General features: G+C 37.4%; 1 protein-coding gene across 1 annotated transcript; it reads right to left on the bottom strand.

The window, feature by feature from the left end:
* Window positions 1-198: 198 nt before the first annotated feature.
* LOC141401938 (tryptophan 5-hydroxylase 1-like) lies at window positions 199-3,217 on the bottom strand. The gene is given in 7 exon segments (XM_073982511.1): window positions 199-322; window positions 387-619; window positions 680-806; window positions 2,194-2,475; window positions 2,555-2,605; window positions 2,851-3,016; window positions 3,071-3,217. Coding segments are annotated over 7 exon segments (1,077 nt in total). The 5' UTR covers window positions 3,165-3,217.
* Between the last annotated feature and the right edge of the window lie 17,245 nt (window positions 3,218-20,462).

Below are 20,462 nucleotides of genomic sequence, written 5' to 3'. Positions count from 1 at the left end.
CATTTCCATATTTGTTTTGGAAAAATATACATACATAAAATTTGTTGTAACAATATATCCTGGTCCCATCTACATAGTCTAAAACAGACATCAAACAGTGTTTTAGGTCATTTAACTGCAAACGTATTTTTCAATTATTTCATCTGCCAAAGGATTTCATAATAATCTAATAATCTTGAGGTGTCTGAGTTATCGGGACTAATTTTCCTTGAGTTCACTGACGACAGCTGTCTTTTATTGGACATTCGGTAATACCTCCACACTTTGAGTATACGGATTGTAGCGGACGCCGAAAGGACGTTGAATGCTCTCAGCAAAGGTCCTATTACAAAAATAATCCATGTTTTATTTATGTTTCATCTCAGCGTATTTAAAACCATGCTTACCTTAACTTCTCCTTGGCCTCCTCAAAGGAATCGGTGTAATAATAGGCATTCTGATACGTAGTAATAATACATTCCTCCTTGCACGTAAACTCCGGATCAAATTTCTTTATTTTCTCTTTGGCGGTAATGGCATGTTGCAACTCAGCCACCGAACTCAAAAGGCCAGCTCCATAGACCTTAAACGAGTTGTCCGGTTGATGGCACAAACCAAACTCCACAGTAAAGAAGTAGAGCTAAAATAAGGAGAGCTTTAAATGTATTCGTTTCACTAGCTGACAAAAGCAAAAACTTACCGTAACCAATTTTTCAATGTCTGCATCTGATGCACCCAACGAAGCCAAGCCAATTTCTTGGGAAAATTGAGCAAAGCTTGGAATAGCCAAAAAAGGCATGTGACCCAACAATTCATGGCAACAGTCCCTGAGATATTTTAAAAATATTTGTTTCAATCAACCGCAGAAAAGTTGAGTTTTTTTGAAGAATATTTTTTAAGAAGCCACAGAAACGTGGATTTTTTAAAGAATATTTTTCCTAGGTCCAATAAAAACGAGGATTTTTTAAGGACTATTTTTTCAAGGTGCAAATGGAACGTGGATTATTTAAAGAATATTTTTCTAAGGTCCAATAGGAATATTTTAAAGAATATATTTTCTAGGCCCAATAGGAACGTGGATTTTTAAATAATACTTTTCCAAGGTCGAATAGGAACGTGAATTTTTTAAAGAATATTTTTCCAAGGTCCAATCGGAACGTGGATTTTTTAAAGAATATTTTTCCAAGGTCCAATAGGAACGTGGATTTTTTAAAGAATAGGAACGTGGATTTTTTAAAGAATATTTTTCCTAAGTCCAATATGAACGTGGATTTTTTAAAGAATATTTTTCCTAGGTCCAATAGGTACGTGGATTTTTTAAAGAATATTTGTCCTAGGTCAATAGGAACGTTGATTTTTTAAAGCATATTTTTCCAAGGTCCAATAAGAACGTGGATTTTTTAAAGAATATTTTCCAAGGTCCAATAGGAACGTGGATTTTTTAAAGAATATTTTTCCGACCTCCAACAGAAACTGGATTTTTTAAAGAATATTTTTCCTAGGTCCAATAGGAACGTGGATTTTTTAAAGAATATTTTTCCTAGGTCCAATAGGAACGTGGCTTTTTTAAAGAATATTTTTCCTAGGTCCAATAGGAACGTGGATTTTTTAAAGAATATTTTTCCTAGGTCCAATAGGAACGTGGCTTTTTTAAAGAATATTTTTCCTAGGTCCAATAGGAACGTGGATTTTTTAAAGAATATTTTTCCTAGGTCCAATAGGAACGTGGATTTTTTAAAGAATATTTTTCCTAGGTCCAATAGGAACGTGGATTTTTTAAAGAATATTTTTCCTAAGTCCAATAGGAACGTGGATTTTTTAAAGAATATTTTTCCTAGGTCCAATAGGTACGTGGATTTTTTAAAGAATATTTTTCCTAGGTCCAATAGGTACGTGGATTTTTTAAAGAATATTTGTCAATAGGAACGTTGATTTTTTAAAGCATATTTTTCCAAGGTCCAATAAGAACGTGGATTTTTTAAAGAATATTTTCCAAGGTCCAATAGGAACGTGGATTTTTTAAAGAATATTTTTTCAAGGTTCAATAGGAACGTGGATTTTTTTAAAGAATATTTTTCCAAGGTCCAATAGGAACGTGGTTTTTTAGAGAATATTTGTTCAAGGTTAAATATGGATTCTTTAAAGAATATTTTTCCTAGGTTCAATAGGGGCGTGGATTTTTTAAAGAATATTTGATTACATTACTTCACTTACGGTTCTGGTGTATAGAAGGGATCCGATGAATGTCGAATGTACTGTGTACAATGGAATACCCGAAATGCCAAACCAGATAAGAAATCTCTGGGCGACAAATAACCTGCCACCGGTCTCAATTGAAAACCAGTTTTACGCTTCAAATAGGTGCTGACATCCTGCAGTTGAGGGATGTTATCTTCACGATAACCACAATACTTTACCAATTCCGGCCAATTTTCCATATATTCGGGGACAGCATATTTCACATACAAACGGCGGAGTTCATTGAAAACGGTACCCCTATAATTAAATAATATAATTAAATTTAGTTGGTGTCGTTTATTGTATGAGAAATTAATTAGAAATAATTTATGCTTACCAAGTTTTAATCTCCTCCGGAGTATATTTAACTCTGGGTATGGGATTTCCACTTTAAAAATAAAAATTTATTAATTTAATAAAACTTAAATTTTAGATTCATTTAAATATTTATTGCAGCAAACGGAAGCGTTGCTTTCACAAATTTTTGGACTGAATTCAAGTGAAATCATGAGTTCATTTTGAACTCATTCCAAAGAATGTGTGAATGCTCTTCCTTTAGTTTTTACTGAAAAACTGTGTTCCCATCTGATTCTGACAATAAAAATTGCAAATTTCCTAAAAACTTTTACTTACTGCTTAAAATTCATAGCGATTGAATAGAATTTCTCACGACGTTTACGATAAACAGGGTCCTTAAATCCTGGATGATCAGCATCCAATTCTGAGCCGTACATCAGCACATTTTGTGCCTTATCCAAATCGGCAATTTTACGTGGAAACGACATCATGTCACCAAAGTCTGTAAAGAATTCGATATATTATATGATCTTTGAGGTAGTTGTGTAATACCTACCAAAGCTGGAACAAGCCGATAAAGATGGTGCCCGTACTAGGACACTCTTATCCACTGAAGTGAAATTAACCGAATGCACTTCACGATTCAGCATTTGCAGCACCTGATCCAAACGTTTTTGATCACATTCAACATCAACCACAACATCGGTCTAAAAATAAATATGTTATAAAAGAGAAAATGCTAAGTTGTTAATTAAAAAGATAATTAATGTATAATTTTAGGTTTTTCCTTTCTGTTCAATGTCCAATATATGCAATGCATATGTGTTTGAGACCGTTATTTATATACTGTATCGAATTAAAAATTAAGAATTATTTTTATAATTTCACAAAGCAATGATTGACGGCTACTGTGGCCTTATTGCTGCTTTACCTCATCTTGGTCGGGAGATATACACCCAATACCATCATATAGGACTGAATCTGTGGTATCTTCGCCGTCTTCTCCAGTATTGGATAACAACATTTTGGCAAAATTCTCTTTCCATATTATATCGTCTCTACATGAGGTTGTGCCTGTACCAAATCCATCAGTTTGATGTTTCACTCTTTGGTATATCGATTTTTTTCACGCCCTACTATATGCTGCATTCTTCTTTACGGTAGCAGCAGGACAAATATGGATTTTTGCAGCTGTTTGCTTGGAGTAGGCAATACTTTGCCACTGTGCTGATACGTTTTCGGGACGAGTAGTACTTTGATTAAGCAATTACGCCAGTTAAGTGGAATATGCTTTGGCCATCTGTTGTGATTTCAGGTTACCGATGACCAACTGAAAGAAAAGGTGCTCCATTGACCTTTCCTAAAAGAAAGGGTGCTCCTATAGACCCTTTCTAAAGGAAAGGGTGCTTCTATAGACACTTTCTAAAATAAAGGGTGATTCAATAGACCCTTTCTAAAAGAAAGGGTGATTCTATAGACCCTTTCAAAAAGAAAGGGTGATTCTATAGACCCTTTCTAAAAGAAAGGGTGATTCTATAGACCCTTTCAAAAAGAAAGGGTGATTCTATAGACCCTTACAAAAAGAAAGGGTGCTTCCATAGATCCCTTTTTTAAAAAAGGGCGCTTCTATAGACCCCGTTTTAAAAAGGTGCTTCTATAGGCCCTTTCTAAAAGAAAGGGTTCTCCTATAGACCTTATCAAAAAGAAGGGGTACTTTATAGACCCTTTCAAAAAGAACGGGTGCTTTTATAGACCCTTTCAAAAAGAACGGGTGTTCCTATAGACCCTTTCTAAAAGAAAGGGTGCTTCTATAGACTCTTTCTAAAAGAAAGGGTGCTTCTATAGAAAGGGTGCTTCTATAGACCCTTTCTAAAAGAAAGGGTGCTTTTATAGACCCTTTAAAAAAGAAAGGGTGATTCTATATATCCTATCTGAAAGAAACGGTGCTTCAACAGAACATTTCTGAAAGAAAGCGTACCTCTACAGACCCTTTATGAAAAAACGGTGTTTCTACAGACCATTTCTGAACGAAAGGTTCCATCTACACACCCTTTCGGAAAGAAAAGATGTTTCTACAGAACCTCTCTTAGAGAAAGGGTGCTTCTATGGACCCTTTTTGAAAGAAAGGGTGCTTCTATGGCGCCTTTTTGAAAGAAAGGTAGCTTCTATAGAAAAAATTTTAAAGAAAGGGTGCTTCTACAGACCCTTTCTTAGGAAAAAGGTGCTTCTATAGACCCTTTCTGAAAGAACGGGCGCTCCTATAGACCCTTTCTAAAAGAAAGGGTGCTTCTACAGATCCTTTCTTAAGGAAAGTGTGCTTCTATGGACCCTCTTTGAAAGAAAGGATGCTTCTATGAACCCTATCTGAAAGAATGGATGCTTCTACAGACCCTTTCTAAAAGAAAGCGTGCTTCTACAGATCCTTTCTTAGGGAGAGCGTGCTTCTAAGGACCCTCTTTGAAAGCAAGGATGCTTCTATAGACCCAATCTGAAACAATGGATGCTTCTACAGACCCTTTCTAAAAGAAAGGGTGCTTCTACAGATCCTTTCTGAATGAAAGGGTGCTTATATAGACGCTTTCTCAAAACAAGTAAAAAAGTATCAGTCGGCTTTGCCGACAGTGATATACCCTCAGCATGTGTGGATTGAAATACTTTTTTCCCCAAAAAAAACGTATGTATTTAGGGGGGGTTTTCAAAATTTGGGCGCATAAACCGCCAAAAATATGGATAGGATTAGAGCTCAAAAATGTGAGGGGATATCGATAGATAGGTTTTTTTACCATACTAGCCTACGAAAAACATAATATCGCTGTAGATAGGACCATTGGAAAATCTTCGACAAAAATGTCCAAAGGATCATCGAACAGACCCTTATCCACACAAAAATGTTGGTAGCCCAAGGATTGGACAGATAGGGCCCAAATTTGAATATAAACTACAACAATATTTAGACACCCAAAGTTTGACCAAATCGGTTGCTACATCTATGAAACATCGCGCGTACCATTTTAGTGAATATTTTCGGACTTTTGTGAGGGAAGTACCGGAAGGAGTGGACCTCTAAGCACCACCTTCGAACTACATCTAATATTCAAAGAAATATTACGATATCCAAAGTGTGGGCGAACGCAGTATTCGGTTCGAGCTCTCCAGCCACTACATATGATGCCATAGGGGGTTTTTACAACTTTCGGGCTGTTTTCTCAGGAAGTATGGACTTGCCCCTGAAAAAACTTTTACTGCCGTAATTGAGACAGCGAATGCAAGTTGCTTCAACAAAAATCAAAGTGATTCGAGAGCAGGTCTTAAAGTGAATTTATTCAAAATTTTGCGTGGGAGGTACCCGAAAGAGTGGACAAATATAGTCCATTTTCGAACCTGATCTATATCTGGTAGATATATTAGGATATGTAAAGTATGGACCAAATCGGTCACGCCCATCAAGAGTTTTCGTGCGCACAATTTTTCCGAACATTTTTGAACTTTTGTTGGGGGTAGCTGCCTTATCTTCGAACTTAAACTGCATAAAATATTACGAAGGCCACATTTTAGACCGAATCGGCAGATCCATTCGAGAGTTATCCAACCACTACACACGGTGTCATAGGGGTTTTTTGTACCTTTCATGCTATTTTCTCAGGAAGTATGGACTTGCCCCTGATGAAACTTGTACCGTCGTATGGGGGCCAGTGAATACAGTACAGTGAATCCTAAACAGAACTTTTCCGAAAAATTGTGTGGCAGATACATACCCGAAGGAGTTGACAGATTGAGTCAATATTGGAACCACATCTAAATCTGGTAGAAATTTCACGATATGCAAAGTATGGACCAAATCGGTTACTTCCTTCAAGAGTTATGTGCGCACAAATTTTCCGATCATTTTCGAACTATTGTGGGGGAGGTACCGGAAGCAATGAACCGATATAACCCGTCTTCGAACTTAAACTAAGTTTGGACAAAATATTACGAAAGCCAAATTTTGAACCGAATCGGTTCATCCTTTCGAGAGTTATCGTGCGCACCAGCCAGACAGACGAACGGACGGACAGGGCTAAATCAACTCCAAATTGTCTGAAACACATTTCGTCCAAACATACATGGGGTCTAAAACCATTATTTCGATGAGGCACATTTTGTCCGTATGAAAGTGTATATATCCTCGTTAGCATAAATTCTGAGGGTATAAAAAAGGTGCTTTTACAGAAGCTTTCTTAAAGAAAGGGTGCTTCTACAAACCCTTTCTCAAATAAAGGGTGCTTGTACAGACCCTTTCTGAAAGAAAGGGTGCTTCTACAGACCCTTTCAGAAAGAAAGGGTGTTTTTGCACACCCTTTCTCAAAGAAAGGGTATTTCTGCACACCCTTTCTTAAAGAAATGTTGTTTCTACCGATCCTTTCTGAAAAAAGGGTGTTTCTACCTACCGAAAGGAAGGGTGCTTCGTTAAGAAATGGACCATATAGGACAAGGGTCTCTTCGCTTAAATCTTCTACTGCTATCTACCATATTTTTAACCTAATCGAATAGTCACTTTTTAGACATTTTTTGTATATTTTACTCACAAAAGTTGAAATATTGTAAGTTGGGCCCCATCCCCGAAGTGGTACACGGAGGAAAAAAAATGCCACTCTAACATATGTCCCAAAGATATTTTGCAGCAAACATATATTTGTTTGCAATCAGTCCCAATGTTTGGTTGCAAACAAATTATATGTTTGGATGCAAACAAATACAAACCCAAACTCCACAAAAAAACAAACTCATGCACCAGTGGGCACTTTCTGAGAGCAAGGGAGCGTAAATTTCAATGTAAAACACATTGAAATGTATGCTCACTTGCTCTCAGTAAGCGCTCATTGGCTATCTCAAACATATACACACATTTATAAATGGTGATGGTTTATTGAAAGACATAGAAAAAACGCAAAACAGACACATAGGTACATAAAAATTCCTTAGTTGTGAAATAAAACACATTTTCCTCAAAATTGAAATCATCAGCGGGAAATCGTCATCTGGAATTAAATGATTAAAATGTAATAAATAGGTACATCCACATTTCAAACACATGTATGTATGTATATGAAAAATGTATTGATGTAATTACCAATATAAATGCGATTTATTCCTTGTCCAATAAAATATTTTCATTCACCTTTTTGATTCAATTATAAAATGTATTGGGCATTTAATTTACTAAAAATCACAATTTTTTTATGAAAACACAAAACACTGATTTATTTACTCACATTACCGTCTTTACTCAACGATTGTATTTAGACAACTGAAGAAAAAATAACAACATAATTAATACAATTTTGTTTCTTTTCCTCTTAGCTTGCTACGTTGGTTAACAACAACAAAGCACGAAACACACGTATTTTACCGCATACACACACCAAAGCTTCTGCGTCTCCTCCCAGCCAACAATTTTTGCCGATGGCTCTGATATCAGATTTTTTTCCGAGATTTCGTAACCATTTTTCCGAGTGCTCTGCACAATCTCTGAAGGGAAATTTTGCTTCGTTTTCTTTCCGATTATTTTCCGAGTACTCTGCACATACTCGAAAGGAAATTTTAATTCGATTTTTCCCGATTAGTTTCCGAGTACTCTGCACATAATCTGAAAAGAAACTTTGATTTGTTTCTTTTTCTCGTGATCAAAATTCCCGAACTCCGGTTGAGAGTTGATTGTCTACAAACGGTAAGGGAAATTTCTTTGTTTTGTTTGCATGCTGTAGCTTGTTTTTTTTAGTTATTTCGCAGCAGTAGCGAAACAAATTATTGTGTATTTTAAAACAAATTAAAATTGGAAGTTTGCATACAAATTTTGTAAAAATCTGTTTGTAATAAGAAATATTGAAACCTTATCAGGAAAGGCTGTGTTTTATAATCTATATATCAAGCTTTTTGTAGAAAATTAACTTATGTTGAAACTGAGGTATGGGGTATTGTAACTCGCGATCAGTTTTACTATACCATAACTTTTGACCGCATTTCAGCAAAATAAACTGTTTTAGCCCGATTCACCGAGGGGTTTCTTAAAATAATAATTTGAGCGGAAGCTGTAGTCGTACTAATGTAAAAAAATCGGAAAAAACGTTGAAATAAACGAGTTTCATTATGTTATTTTCCAATTAGTGGTTTTACAACACAATGTAGAGCTTAATGCTCAAAGGAGAAGTTAAAGAGCACACTTCAGAGTTGAAGTTTCTAATGTATGATTTTTTAATATATCCACTGCATCTACCTTAAACGGATGCTGACATTTTGAAACCTGAAAAATGGGGTTTTTTGAATTTTTGCTCTAATCGGGACGCGCAGCTGGATTTCCCTAAAAGCTTATCATTGGATTGTAGTACTCGCGATTTCGCATTTGTTAATGTATAACATGAGGGTGTAGCCCTCACAGGATCATAGTAATCTGCGCCTAAACACGAAATTTTTGTGCGTAAATTTTTCTCAAAAACCTATTTTTTTGGTTTAAAATTTACAAACGTCATTCGATTTCCGTGGAAATCCGCGTAAATTTAGTTTTTTTACGTTCTGAATCTAACAAGCCACGACGCGTAAAAATCCACCCACTAGATCGATGGATATGATACCCCTCAAATTTCGAAAATTTGCAAAAAATTATTTTGAAAATATCGCATATTAAAACGCGTTTTGGATGTGTCAGTTCTACTTAAATAAATAGATCGATGCGCGAGTTTAAACTACGCGAAAACAGATATTTAAAAACTCTCGTAAATCCAGAGATATAATAGATTTTTTCTAAAAATTGAATGCGATGCTACATCCACGGTTCTTGATGGATCGCATTGAAACGGCATAAAAAGACGTATTTTTTAATGGTGATTATTGAAATCGGATGCGCATAAAATGTAAATGAACTTCGATGAAATTGTGACCATTTTACTGTATTTTGCAGCCTAATATGCAGCAGATGCTACATCGTGGCCGCCAAATAGAATTTGACAAACTGTATATCAAATAAAAGGTATTGATTAGCTGTGTTGGGAAATGGGAAATTTATATGCGTCTCAATTGTTGTAATATTCAATATAACATTATTTTAACGTTATGCAACAATTGGAATTCCTTGTAATTTAATATAAGGTTCTAATAATATTATCCAATAGGAAAACTATAAGCGAAAAATTTGTGACAACGGAATATCATCATTATTGCGTGAAATTTTGACGAAAATGCCGAAGAACTCAAACATTTTTGCTCCAACTTTTCCTATAAAACCATAAAAAAATAAAATTAGAATAATATGATTTTCATTTTTTCGTAATATTTTCTTCGTATTTTTGCAAATAACATGAATACTATAGCTCTAACCTTCACAACTTAGGTTTCGTTTTATTCCTCAAAATGTCTGGATGCTGTTATAATTTTTTTATATATTTTTCGTAACTATGAGCTCTATTGTTTCAAAAATATGTTTGTAAATACGTGAAATTATTTAACAAATTTGATTTTTCGCGAATCCATTGAGACTTTGCGATTATTTTTTGCATCATCGCAAAGGTTACGAGTTCAGTTAACGATAATAGGATATAACAGCCAACTATATTAAGCCGCGATTTTTTTTAGAATTTTTTCTAATTATCATAATTAAAACGGTCATATCTTTTGCGCGCAACTATCAAAGTTAGTAACGAAAACAGATTTGGAATGCTGATTTTTTTCTTAATCTGTACCATGTACCAAAAATCATTGATGTAGTATCAACACATTTTTTTGATTTTTTTGAAATGGAAAAGACAATTTTAGACATTTTTCCTGATATATGGTAATATTCAAAAATGTTTTACAATCGTTGAAGTTAAGGTTCACCATTTAATAAGTCGCGAACTGTCAATATATTTTATACAATATGAATATATTTATAATAATTGAAGTGTTTTAGCCGGGATCACATAAAATGAAACATAACAAATAATTTATGTGGAAGTTGTGTTGGTGGTAATATTAAAAAATGGGTAAAAATGTGTTGAAGTTTACAAGTTTTTTTGTGTTCTTTCTTGATTTCTGGTCAAACCACGGAAAATTCAGACCTGAGCTCAAAGAAATAATTGAAGAATACCCCTTGGACAACATGGTTCTAATGTATGACTTTTCGATATATACACTACATCCCCCTAAAATCGATGCTGACATTTTGAAGTTTTGAAATCTGGGTTTTTTTGAGTTTTTCTTATAATTGGAGGGCGCAACCAGATAATTACCCAAGCTATTTATTGGATTGTAGAACTCGTGATTCCACGTCGTTTGATGTATATCTCATGAGTGTGCTTCATACAGTTCCCTAGTAATAGGAGTCCAAAGTCGAAATTATGGTGTGTAAATTTTCTTTAAAAACCTTTTTTTTGGCTTCAAAATTTACAACTGTGACTCAGGTACCCTTGAACCCAGCGTGATTTTAGTTTTTTTCCGCGCCGGATTTAATGAGCCCTACCGCGATCGAATTCATCCACTAAAACCGCTGATATAGATAGCCTGAAAATTGGAAAATAAGCAAAATTTTATTTTGACTAATCCGCATACTAAACCGCGATTTCCCTTAAAATTTTTTACATAAATTGAATCCTTTATACGCGATTATAATATTTGTCAGAAAGCTGTGTCATAAATTAAAGAGATTCGGGAGTAGTATTCGTATTTAACCAAAAATAGAATCAGGTAGCACATCCGCGGTTCTTGACGAATCTGTATAAAATTTGTCTTATTGACGTATTTTTAACAGAGATCACTGAAATCGGATGCGCCTTATAATCATATGAACATTGCGTTATTTTTACCCACATGAAGCATTTTGGTATAGTAAGATGCAACTGATAGCACACTTTGGTCGCTGAATGAAACATGGAAAAATGCAAACATATTGATGGAGATGCACTCGCTCTATGCGAAAAGCACATGCGCCTCAACTGATTTTAACTATTTCGCGCATTATACGGTTTTTAACTTTTATGTTTTTTCTTTGATTGTAATATCAATATCACTCTGTATTTCCTAATTCTATTGCTTATCACACTAAGGAAATATACTTTTACGATGATAAACTATTTTCCTTGAAGAGGTTTTACCTAAATAATTCAGGTTTTGTTTGGAAATTTAGCGAAATAGTTGAATAACTCCCAAAAATGTTTTCAAATTTTTCGTAATAAACCAAAAAATAAATTCTTGAAATAATGTTCCAACAATAAACATTTTTCTTTTGTTGTAGCTGCAATATGCAATTTAAAATCCTAATCTATAAAATTTTGGTCTCACATTTTTTTGGACATTGTCTAGATTCTGTACGTATTTTTAATTTATTTTTTTAGAGATTTGTATGGACTCTGATTTAGGTTAGGTTAGGTTAGGTTAGGTTAGGTTGATAAGAGGGGTGATACTAGATCACCACATGCCCATGTGGACATACACTTAAGCCATAAGTAGGCCTGTTGTGCGCTCTAATTTTGGGTTATGGAAGGATTATCCTTTTTTTTTTTGACTTAGTCTAGGATCTCTGTCCTATTTACATAGTCTCTGATCTTTTTGAACTCGATTGTCCTAATTTGGTCGAGTCCTGGTATAATGTCATTCCCTAGTAACTGGGTTCTCAGATTTGTGAAGGCTTGACAATGGCAGAGGTAATGTTCCAACGTTTCGTCGTCCTCTCCGCATGCTCTGCATTCACTGTTTTCTGCACAACCTATTTTGTGCAGGTGCGCTTTTAGACCTAGGTGACCTGTAAGGATTCCTGTCAGTCTACTAATATCTTTTTTACTTAGTAAAAGTAATTCTTTTGTTTTGTCCTCGTCTGGGTTTCCCCATAGGATTTTTGTGTTTTTTCCCTTCTCTCCACTACTCCAGAGGGATACATGTGCATTTTTTGCCCATGTCTTTAGTTCTAGTCGCGTAGCTTTAAACGGCTTAGCGTTTTCTAGACTTACCGTTGGTTGCTCCTTGGCTTGTTTTGCCAAGGAGTTTGCTATTTCATTACCCCTAATCCCGGTATGCCCTGGTACCCATATAATGTTTACCTTACCGTGTTGGGAGTAATTATTTATAGATTTAATACATTCCAAGACAGTTCTAGATTTCACTGTCTTGGTTGATATAGCTCTAATGGCTGCTTTGCTATCCGTAAGGATATTTACAGTGGTAGGCCTTGTGTGTGTATCAAACCAAAGCAGACACTCTGTTATCGCCCGGAGTTCCGCCTGCAGGATCGTGTTATGATCCGGCAGACGGAGGGAGATTTCCGTTTCCGGTTCCATTATATAAAGACCCAGTCCGGTTCTCCCCCCTAGCACAGCCCCATCCGTAAACCCACAGCTTCCAGCGGGAATCTGTGCTAGAGCTCCCTCGATCCACATGTCTCTGTCAGGTATTGACACTTCACACAAGGCTACTTCACTAGTTTCAGGTATACGGTCCGATACTACCTGATTTATAGATTCACCCGTTGTGACCTTTAATATGTTTTGGTGGTATGTTTGGTGGCTCTTTTCGATCCACTCGCTCATCGACTTTAGCCTTACAGCTGCGATGGCTGCCTCATACCTTACCTGAATCTCTATTGGGTGTACAAACAAAATTGTTTCTAGAGCCCTAGTCGGTGTGGTCCTCATTGCTCCGCTAACGCTTAGGCAGCATGTTCTTTGGACCTTTTGCAATATTTCCACATTGCATTTTTTGTCCATGGCTGTCCACCATACCACAGACGCGTAGGTTAGAATTGGTCTAATTACGCTTCTGTATAGCCAGTGTATCATCCTAGGATTGAACCCCCATTTTGAGCCTATCGCCCTTCTGCAGGTTGACCAACATATTTGGGCCTTGTTGGCCCTTTCTTGTATATGGTCTTTCCATTTAAGTTTCCTATCCAGAATTACTCCTAGATATTTAACTGTACAAGAGATATTTATTGTCTTATCTAGAAAAACTGGTTCCTCGTAGTGCCCCATTTTCGTTTTCCTAGTGAATAGACATAATTCTGTTTTTTCTGGGTTGACGTTCAGACCTCTCGGCCTGGCCCAGTTAAAAGCAATTTTTAGAGCCGTTTCTGCTCTACGACAGAGTTGATTCGGATTCTTTCCCCTCAGAAGTATTATAACGTCGTCTGCGTAGCAGACTGGGTCAAATCCTTCTTCGGTTAGGGTCCTCAAGAGACTGTTTATGGTGGTAACCCACAACAGAGGTGAAAGTATCCCTCCCTGTGGCGTTCCTTGTCCAACTTTGTCTCTTATTTTCACGTCGTATAGCCCGCAGCTTATCCATCTATTCCTTAGCATGTGGTTTATCCAGTTCCTTAAGGCCCTGTCTACCTGAAACTCGTCTAAGGAGTGGATAAGTGTCTCGGTGCTTACGTTATTGAAAGCGCCTTCGATGTCGATGCATACAGCAAGTGTGTACATTTTCATTTCGAAGGTTCTTTCTATGTGGTGTACTACCTCATGCAATGCGGTTTCCACTGATCTGCCTTTAACGTATGCATGTTGTTTGAATTTAAGCATATCGTTGGGGATCTTACTCTTTATCATGGTGTCGACTGTCCGTTCCATTGTTTTGAGTAAGAATGAAGTTAAACTTATCGGTCGATAAGATTTTGGTGTTGCATAACTTGCCTTGCCAGGTTTGGGTATAAAGACTACCCTTGCCTCCTGCCAGGCTATAGGAGTGTATGCAAGTTTTAAGCATGCATTGAAGATCCCGACCAGTTTGGACGCAATAAAGTCCACTTCCCTCTGTAATAAAGCCGGGAAGATCTGGTCTGGTCCAGCTGCTTTATATGGTGAAAAGCTTAAAATGGCTTGTTGGACCATTAAGCTGTCGATCTTTGGTGCTTCTTCCGATGAGTTAATACATTCCGTCGATGTCTCAGTGTTAACCATGGTATTCTGCGGGAAGTGCGTTTTCATCAGAAGGCCTAGAGTTTCTTCTGTTGTTTCAATCCTTTTTCCATTTCCATCGACCAATTGCTCGGTCTGTGTATGGGTTTTAGATAGAAACTTTTTAATCTTTGAAACGTCATTTACACTATCCACCTGTTCGCAGAAAAGCTTCCAGGAGTTTCGTTTGGCGTTTCTTGTTATTTTGTTGTATTCCTTTAATTTTGCCTGATAGTTGTCCCAGAATACAGCTGCTTTTTTACGTTTGGCCCTATTATAAAGTCTGCGGACCTCCTTGCCTTTATTCCGAATTTCCCCTGTCATCCAGGGTTTTTCGTAGGCGGATTTCCTCTCTCGAAGGGGACAACTTTCCTCGAAAGACTTTACTAGTGCCTCAGTTAACTTTAGGACATCTCTCTCTATGTCCTCCTTACTTAGGCATTCCTCATCTGGTTGCCCAAGTCTTTCTTTTACTCGTTTTCCGAACTTTGTCCAATTTGTTTTGGATTTGTTGCGGAAGGTTATCGGGTTAGGCGATGGCCTAGCTATTTTAAATCTAATATACTTATGGTCTGAGAAGGAGTGTTCCTCCCGGACCCTCCATTCGTGTACCTCGTTTATTAAATTTTCTGAACATATCGTTATATCTAGTACTTCCTCCCTAATTCTATTAACAAAGGTTGGCGTATTCCCGGTGTTAAGTGTAATTAGGTCGTTAGTATTTAAGTAATCTATAAGGGCTTGTCCCCTTTTGTTAATGTTAGTACTACCCCACGAGATGTGGTGAGAGTTAGCATCGCTACCTACTAGTACTTCGTTACCTGTTTGCTTTATCCTTCTCACCAGTTGCTGCAATTCCGACGAAGGTGGTAATGTCGGGGAGTCGAACGGCAGGTATAATGATGCTAGGTATATGTTACCATTCCCCTGCTTCAATACTATAACGTCCGACGATGACAACTCTGGAGAAAAAAGAAAGCATAAGTTTTTGTGGCATATAATGCAGGTCCTCGGTCGGGATCCCGTATTTGCGTAAAAAAGTTGATAATTTATATGGTTAAGTCCAGAAACCTTGTTTTTTATGGTCCAAGGTTCTTGGATTAAACCAATATGTATATTACCTTTAGTTATTTTGTCCATCAGGGCTAGTGTTGCCGTTTCGCTCCGATGGAGGTTGATCTGGATGACCTCAATCATTGGTCCTCCAGAAGGTTGGCTTCTTGGGAGTCGCTAATTTCGTCTGCTCCTCCCTCCTGAAAGCCTTTTGGTAGGTTGACCACTTGGTTATTTGGTTTGGCAATCTCCTCCTCACCAACTCTTGCCTTTCCAACTTTGAAGTAGACCGAGTTCGAGACGAAGAATGCCTTGCCCTTGGTTTTGACGAGCCCGGCTAGCGAGAGATCGTCGATCCCCATCACAAGGAGAGTGCCGTCTTCCTTCTCCTCCCTGTGGAAGACCTCCCATCTTTCCACCTTTAGGGCCTCGTTTTGTACGCCAAAGACCTCGAGCATGCGCTCCGTCTCGAGCTTGCAGCCATACCCCTTGACGTACACCGATGCTTTGGTTAGGTGAGGAATTTCGTCTTTCCTCACCAGTTTTAGTCTGCCACCTTCCCATGGAGTTGCTATACTGCTGACTACCTCCCCGAGAGCTGCAGAGTTTGCGTGTGAGTCCAGGTGGTACAATAGGAGGTCCCCCCTTGGCTCACAGCAGTTTATTTTTATTGAGACTCGTCCTTGCAGGATTTGTTCCAATATTTTATCGTTGATCGATTTCTCGATCTCCGGTAAGTACTCTTTGTGTAGCCTTCCAGATCCTTTACTAGTATCGATTACTGCGTAGCACAGCTCGTCCTTGTAGTATCTCTTGGCTACCTTGGCGTAAGTCGATGGCGGCTCCGTTCCGGTTTCAGCGTCCATCTTCCTCTTCTGGGTGGTAGTAGGCTTCTTTACTGAGTCCTTGGCCACCGCAGAAGATTCCGACGTCGCGCTCACCTTCTTTTTGTCAGAACTCGCCTCTTCAGTATCATTTGAAGGATCCTTTTGGCAGTCTCCTTGGCTTTTGTCCTGACGAGGTTTGTTCTGGGCAATTGAAGGTGGGAAGCCCTTTTTCTTCTTACTGGGTTTTGCCACGTTCTGCTCCTCAGGAGACCTTGTCCTCTTCGCCGCTTCCGAAGAAGTGGAGGGACTTTCTGTGGTAACCTTTGAAGCAGCCAGCTGTTTTTCCTTCTTTAGTTTTGCCTGGTTCCTCTTAAATTTCTTCCTTTGGGCCCCAGACCACTGCACTCTTTTCGTCGTGAGCTTTGCGATGCTCTCGCTCACTTCTTCTACCATCTTGTGGACTTCCTCTTTCATGGGATTTTCCACAACGGTGGTGTTTGTTTTGCCGCAGCTATCGGATTCGGAATCAGGGTCGCTACCATCATCAGATAGTTGGGTCAAGTTAATCCTCCCCCTGTGCTGCCCTTTATCCTCCTCCGTTTTTACACTAGGTTTTACACTAGGTTGTGTGCTTGTAGCATTACCTTCGACCACAGATGCCAAGGCACCCACATCTATGGGAGATTGCTCACGATCGCATGATATCGACGGGGTGTGACTCGTAGGCAGATCACTGGTCCCCGCCGGCACTGGGTTTATTAGGCCCTGCACCGTAACTTTTTCTTCTTTTTTTCCTTCCATATTTGTTTTTTGTTTTAGGGGAACACCCCCATAGTCAGTTTTTTGTCCGCGGGAAACTCAAGGTTTCCAGAGGTGGATAATCCCACCTCTCTGCCCCAGACCCACCATGCAATAGGTATTGGACAGAGTGGTACGACCATCCTCCTCCCCCTATCCGCCGGTGGGGACGCGCCCGGTAGGAGAACTAACAAACTCCCGCGGGTGATTTAGAATAAATAAAATTTACTCCAATATTCCTTCAAAATTTTTTGATTTTCCGCGAAAATGAAAATAAATTTAATATTTAGGCGTCTACGGATAGATATTAAATGTTATTACCGATTTATATATATATTTTGGTATTACAACATGAACGGAATTTTTAAATATTTTTTCTTTATAAGGGAATAAAACCCCCCATAACTTTTGGGCGCAGCATCCAATTTTGTGAACGCGAACAGATTTGAAACCACGATTTTTTTCTTAACCCATGTACCAAAAATCGTGAGTGTGCTTGTAAAAAAATGTTTTAATTTTTTTTCGATGGAAATGTAAAGGAAATTTGAAATTTAACATATATATAAAATTCTCCTGTCACGGTGTTCGGCTTTGAACTCCTCCGAAACGGCTGGACCGAATTTGATGAAATTTTGTATGTGGAGTTTGTAGGTCTGAGAATAGGTTTTTAACTACTTTTTATAGTGGTCAGTGGAGTGACCATGGTACCTCCCCCACAACATTTTTTAAGAAATCGTGAAATGAAAGTTATTTTTGAACGTTCTGTTTAAAAAACGTTTGCAATAATATGATTTTTACTGTCTTGATCTTGAATGGTCATCTCGGAAATTTAATATCGCGGTCAACCCAATTTTTCAAAAATGTATAATTATAGATAATATCCTTAATTTTAGTAAGCGTGACTACAAAAACGCTTTTAACCCGGGCTCCAATAGGTGGGAAAGCGCGATCAATCCCACATTTTAGAATACAGTACAACACCGATAATGTGCATTGGTCACTAAAACGACGGGCCAACAATACGGTTCGAAAATCTAGAGGGATCAATATTTAACTGATAAATTGTAAATAGATTACAAAGGCTTACACGGAAATCCAAAACGACGGGCCAGCAACGCGGAACCGGGTCAGCTAGTGAATACTATAAAATACAATTTATAAAGTTCAACAAATAAAGAAAGTAATTATTGAGAAGTTCGCATCAAACATCCGAAAATTTTCCGAATTTCTTATAATTTAACAGAATTTGTTCCGATTTTCGGATAAAACTGTCGAAAATATTCCGATTTCTTGCCGAATATCGGATCAAACGTCTGATAATTTTCCGAATATCGGATCAAACATCCGATAATTTTCCGAATTTCGGTTTAAACATCAGAATTTGTTTCGATATTCTGAAAAAGTATCTGAAATTCGTCCTATTTTCTGTCCATTATCAAATGTTCTTTTAGAGTTTTTTTCCGAAATTGTCCAGAAAATCGAAAATTCCCTTAAAATTTCTCTTCTTTTCATTCGAGTTTTTTAACGAATTCGTTTAGAATTCGGAAAGAAACTCTAATGTTCCTTCCGATTTTTTTTCCGACAAAACTTTCCGAATTCGTGGGCACCTTCACACAATTTTGTTCCGATTTCGGAACGAATTCGGCATCAGAATCGAAAACTTGTGCAGAGTTTCGTTCCGAATTCCGAAAAAAAAACAGAAAAAAAAATTGTTAGCTGGGCTATTACACAGCTCTTTATTATAAAACAGCATTCCGCAGCCGCGAGAGCCCTGTTGTTACTCTCTTTGACAAAAAATCCTCTATCCACCCATAAAAAATATGTTCTAATGTTGGGTACCAACCAAATAAAAATGTTGCAAACATATCGTCTGCTCCGTCGGAAAAGGTCGTAAGTCCCTTTCAATAAATTTTTCAGGAGGAAGAAAAAATAATCCAGCTCTTTCTGTATTAAAGATTTTATTATGGTGGTAAAGGCAGTATTTTTCGTTTATTTATTCCGCTTCAATACCTGTACTTAATTTGATAAAATTCCGTCGCGTTTGAGAGATAATTGGATGTCTTTGGACTTACGACCTTTTCCTTGTACAGTTTTGTATTTTTGTAGGGACTTACGACCTTTTCCTACAATTTACGGACGTTTTTAAAATAAAATATTTATACTTTACAAAACAATTATAAGTTTGTTTTGTCCAATATTCGCGTAACATCGCGAAGTATTCGTCGTAGACCCCTCCCCTTGCCATTTTTTCATATCTTGACGAGATAAAGCGATCTAGCTATGTGTGTCCGTCCAGCCATTAACAATTGTAATAAAACTACAAGCCTCAACTTTCGACCGATCGCCACGAAATTTTGTGGAGAGGTCGGGTTCGGACCAGAAGTCCCCCAATTTGATGTTGGTTATGATCGAAAGGTGTGAAATGGACCAAACCCACAATTTTTACCCGACTTTGTAGCTGTCCTGTAGATCGCAGTAATATTCCGATCAGAGCGAAATTTTAAGAATGTTTTGAGTTTAAGACAAATTATTAGCGGGTTAAATGGACCAAAACTTTTGTGTGAAATCTTATACATAAAAGACAATGTGCGTATGTTTGTATGTTCCGCATATACTCAAATACGGCTGAACCAATTTTTTTGAAAATTTCAGAGAATATACAAGGAACAACCGAGGTGAAAATAGTCTTTATATTTTTTGAGTATCGGAGGGGCCGGGGCAGACCCTATTTTTCAAAAAACGCTTTTTTTGTAAAAGTTATGAAAGTATCGGTCAGAAAATAAATTTGGGAGGCAACGGTTGTTGATTCTCCAACCATAAGTACTTATTCCATGTAATTTTCAGATTATGCACAGGGATGTCCCTTGGTTTAAGTAGGCTATATATGTATTTTGTTGAATTTCGGAGGAGCGGGATACACCTGTGCCCTATTTTTTAAATGCGCTATATATAAAACTTACGACCGATTCCGTTTCCCCAATCATTGGTACATATTTAAGCAATAAGACCCGACCAGAGTAAAATTCGAAGTCGGTATAACCATGACCGTCTGTCCGTCTTTTGAAATTAAGATACAGCTCGCAATTTTTAAGATAGATCTTCGTGATTTGGTATAGAAGTTTCTATTACTTCTAGGATGTTTGGTATTGACGTCATCAGAGCTTCCAGAATCACCCTTAAAACCATAGGGAACTAGACCCATGACACCATCGTCTAATTCCATTCCAAATTCATTGTTAGCAAAAATCATGATGCCTTCTTAGTTTAATATCATTTCAATCAACTATTATTTAAGAATCATTTGATAATATAAACATTGCACTTACCCGTCCGTTGGAAGGTATTACTTTATTGAATTCAGAATACAAACTAATCT

Source organism: Musca autumnalis, unplaced genomic scaffold (assembly GCF_047663935.1).
Source record: "Musca autumnalis isolate F117 unplaced genomic scaffold, ASM4766393v1 scaffold_4, whole genome shotgun sequence".
Taxonomy (NCBI): Eukaryota; Metazoa; Arthropoda; class Insecta; order Diptera; family Muscidae; genus Musca; species Musca autumnalis.
The sequence above is the reverse complement of the archived record's forward strand: the minus strand, read 5'-3'. Positions and strand labels throughout refer to the sequence as shown.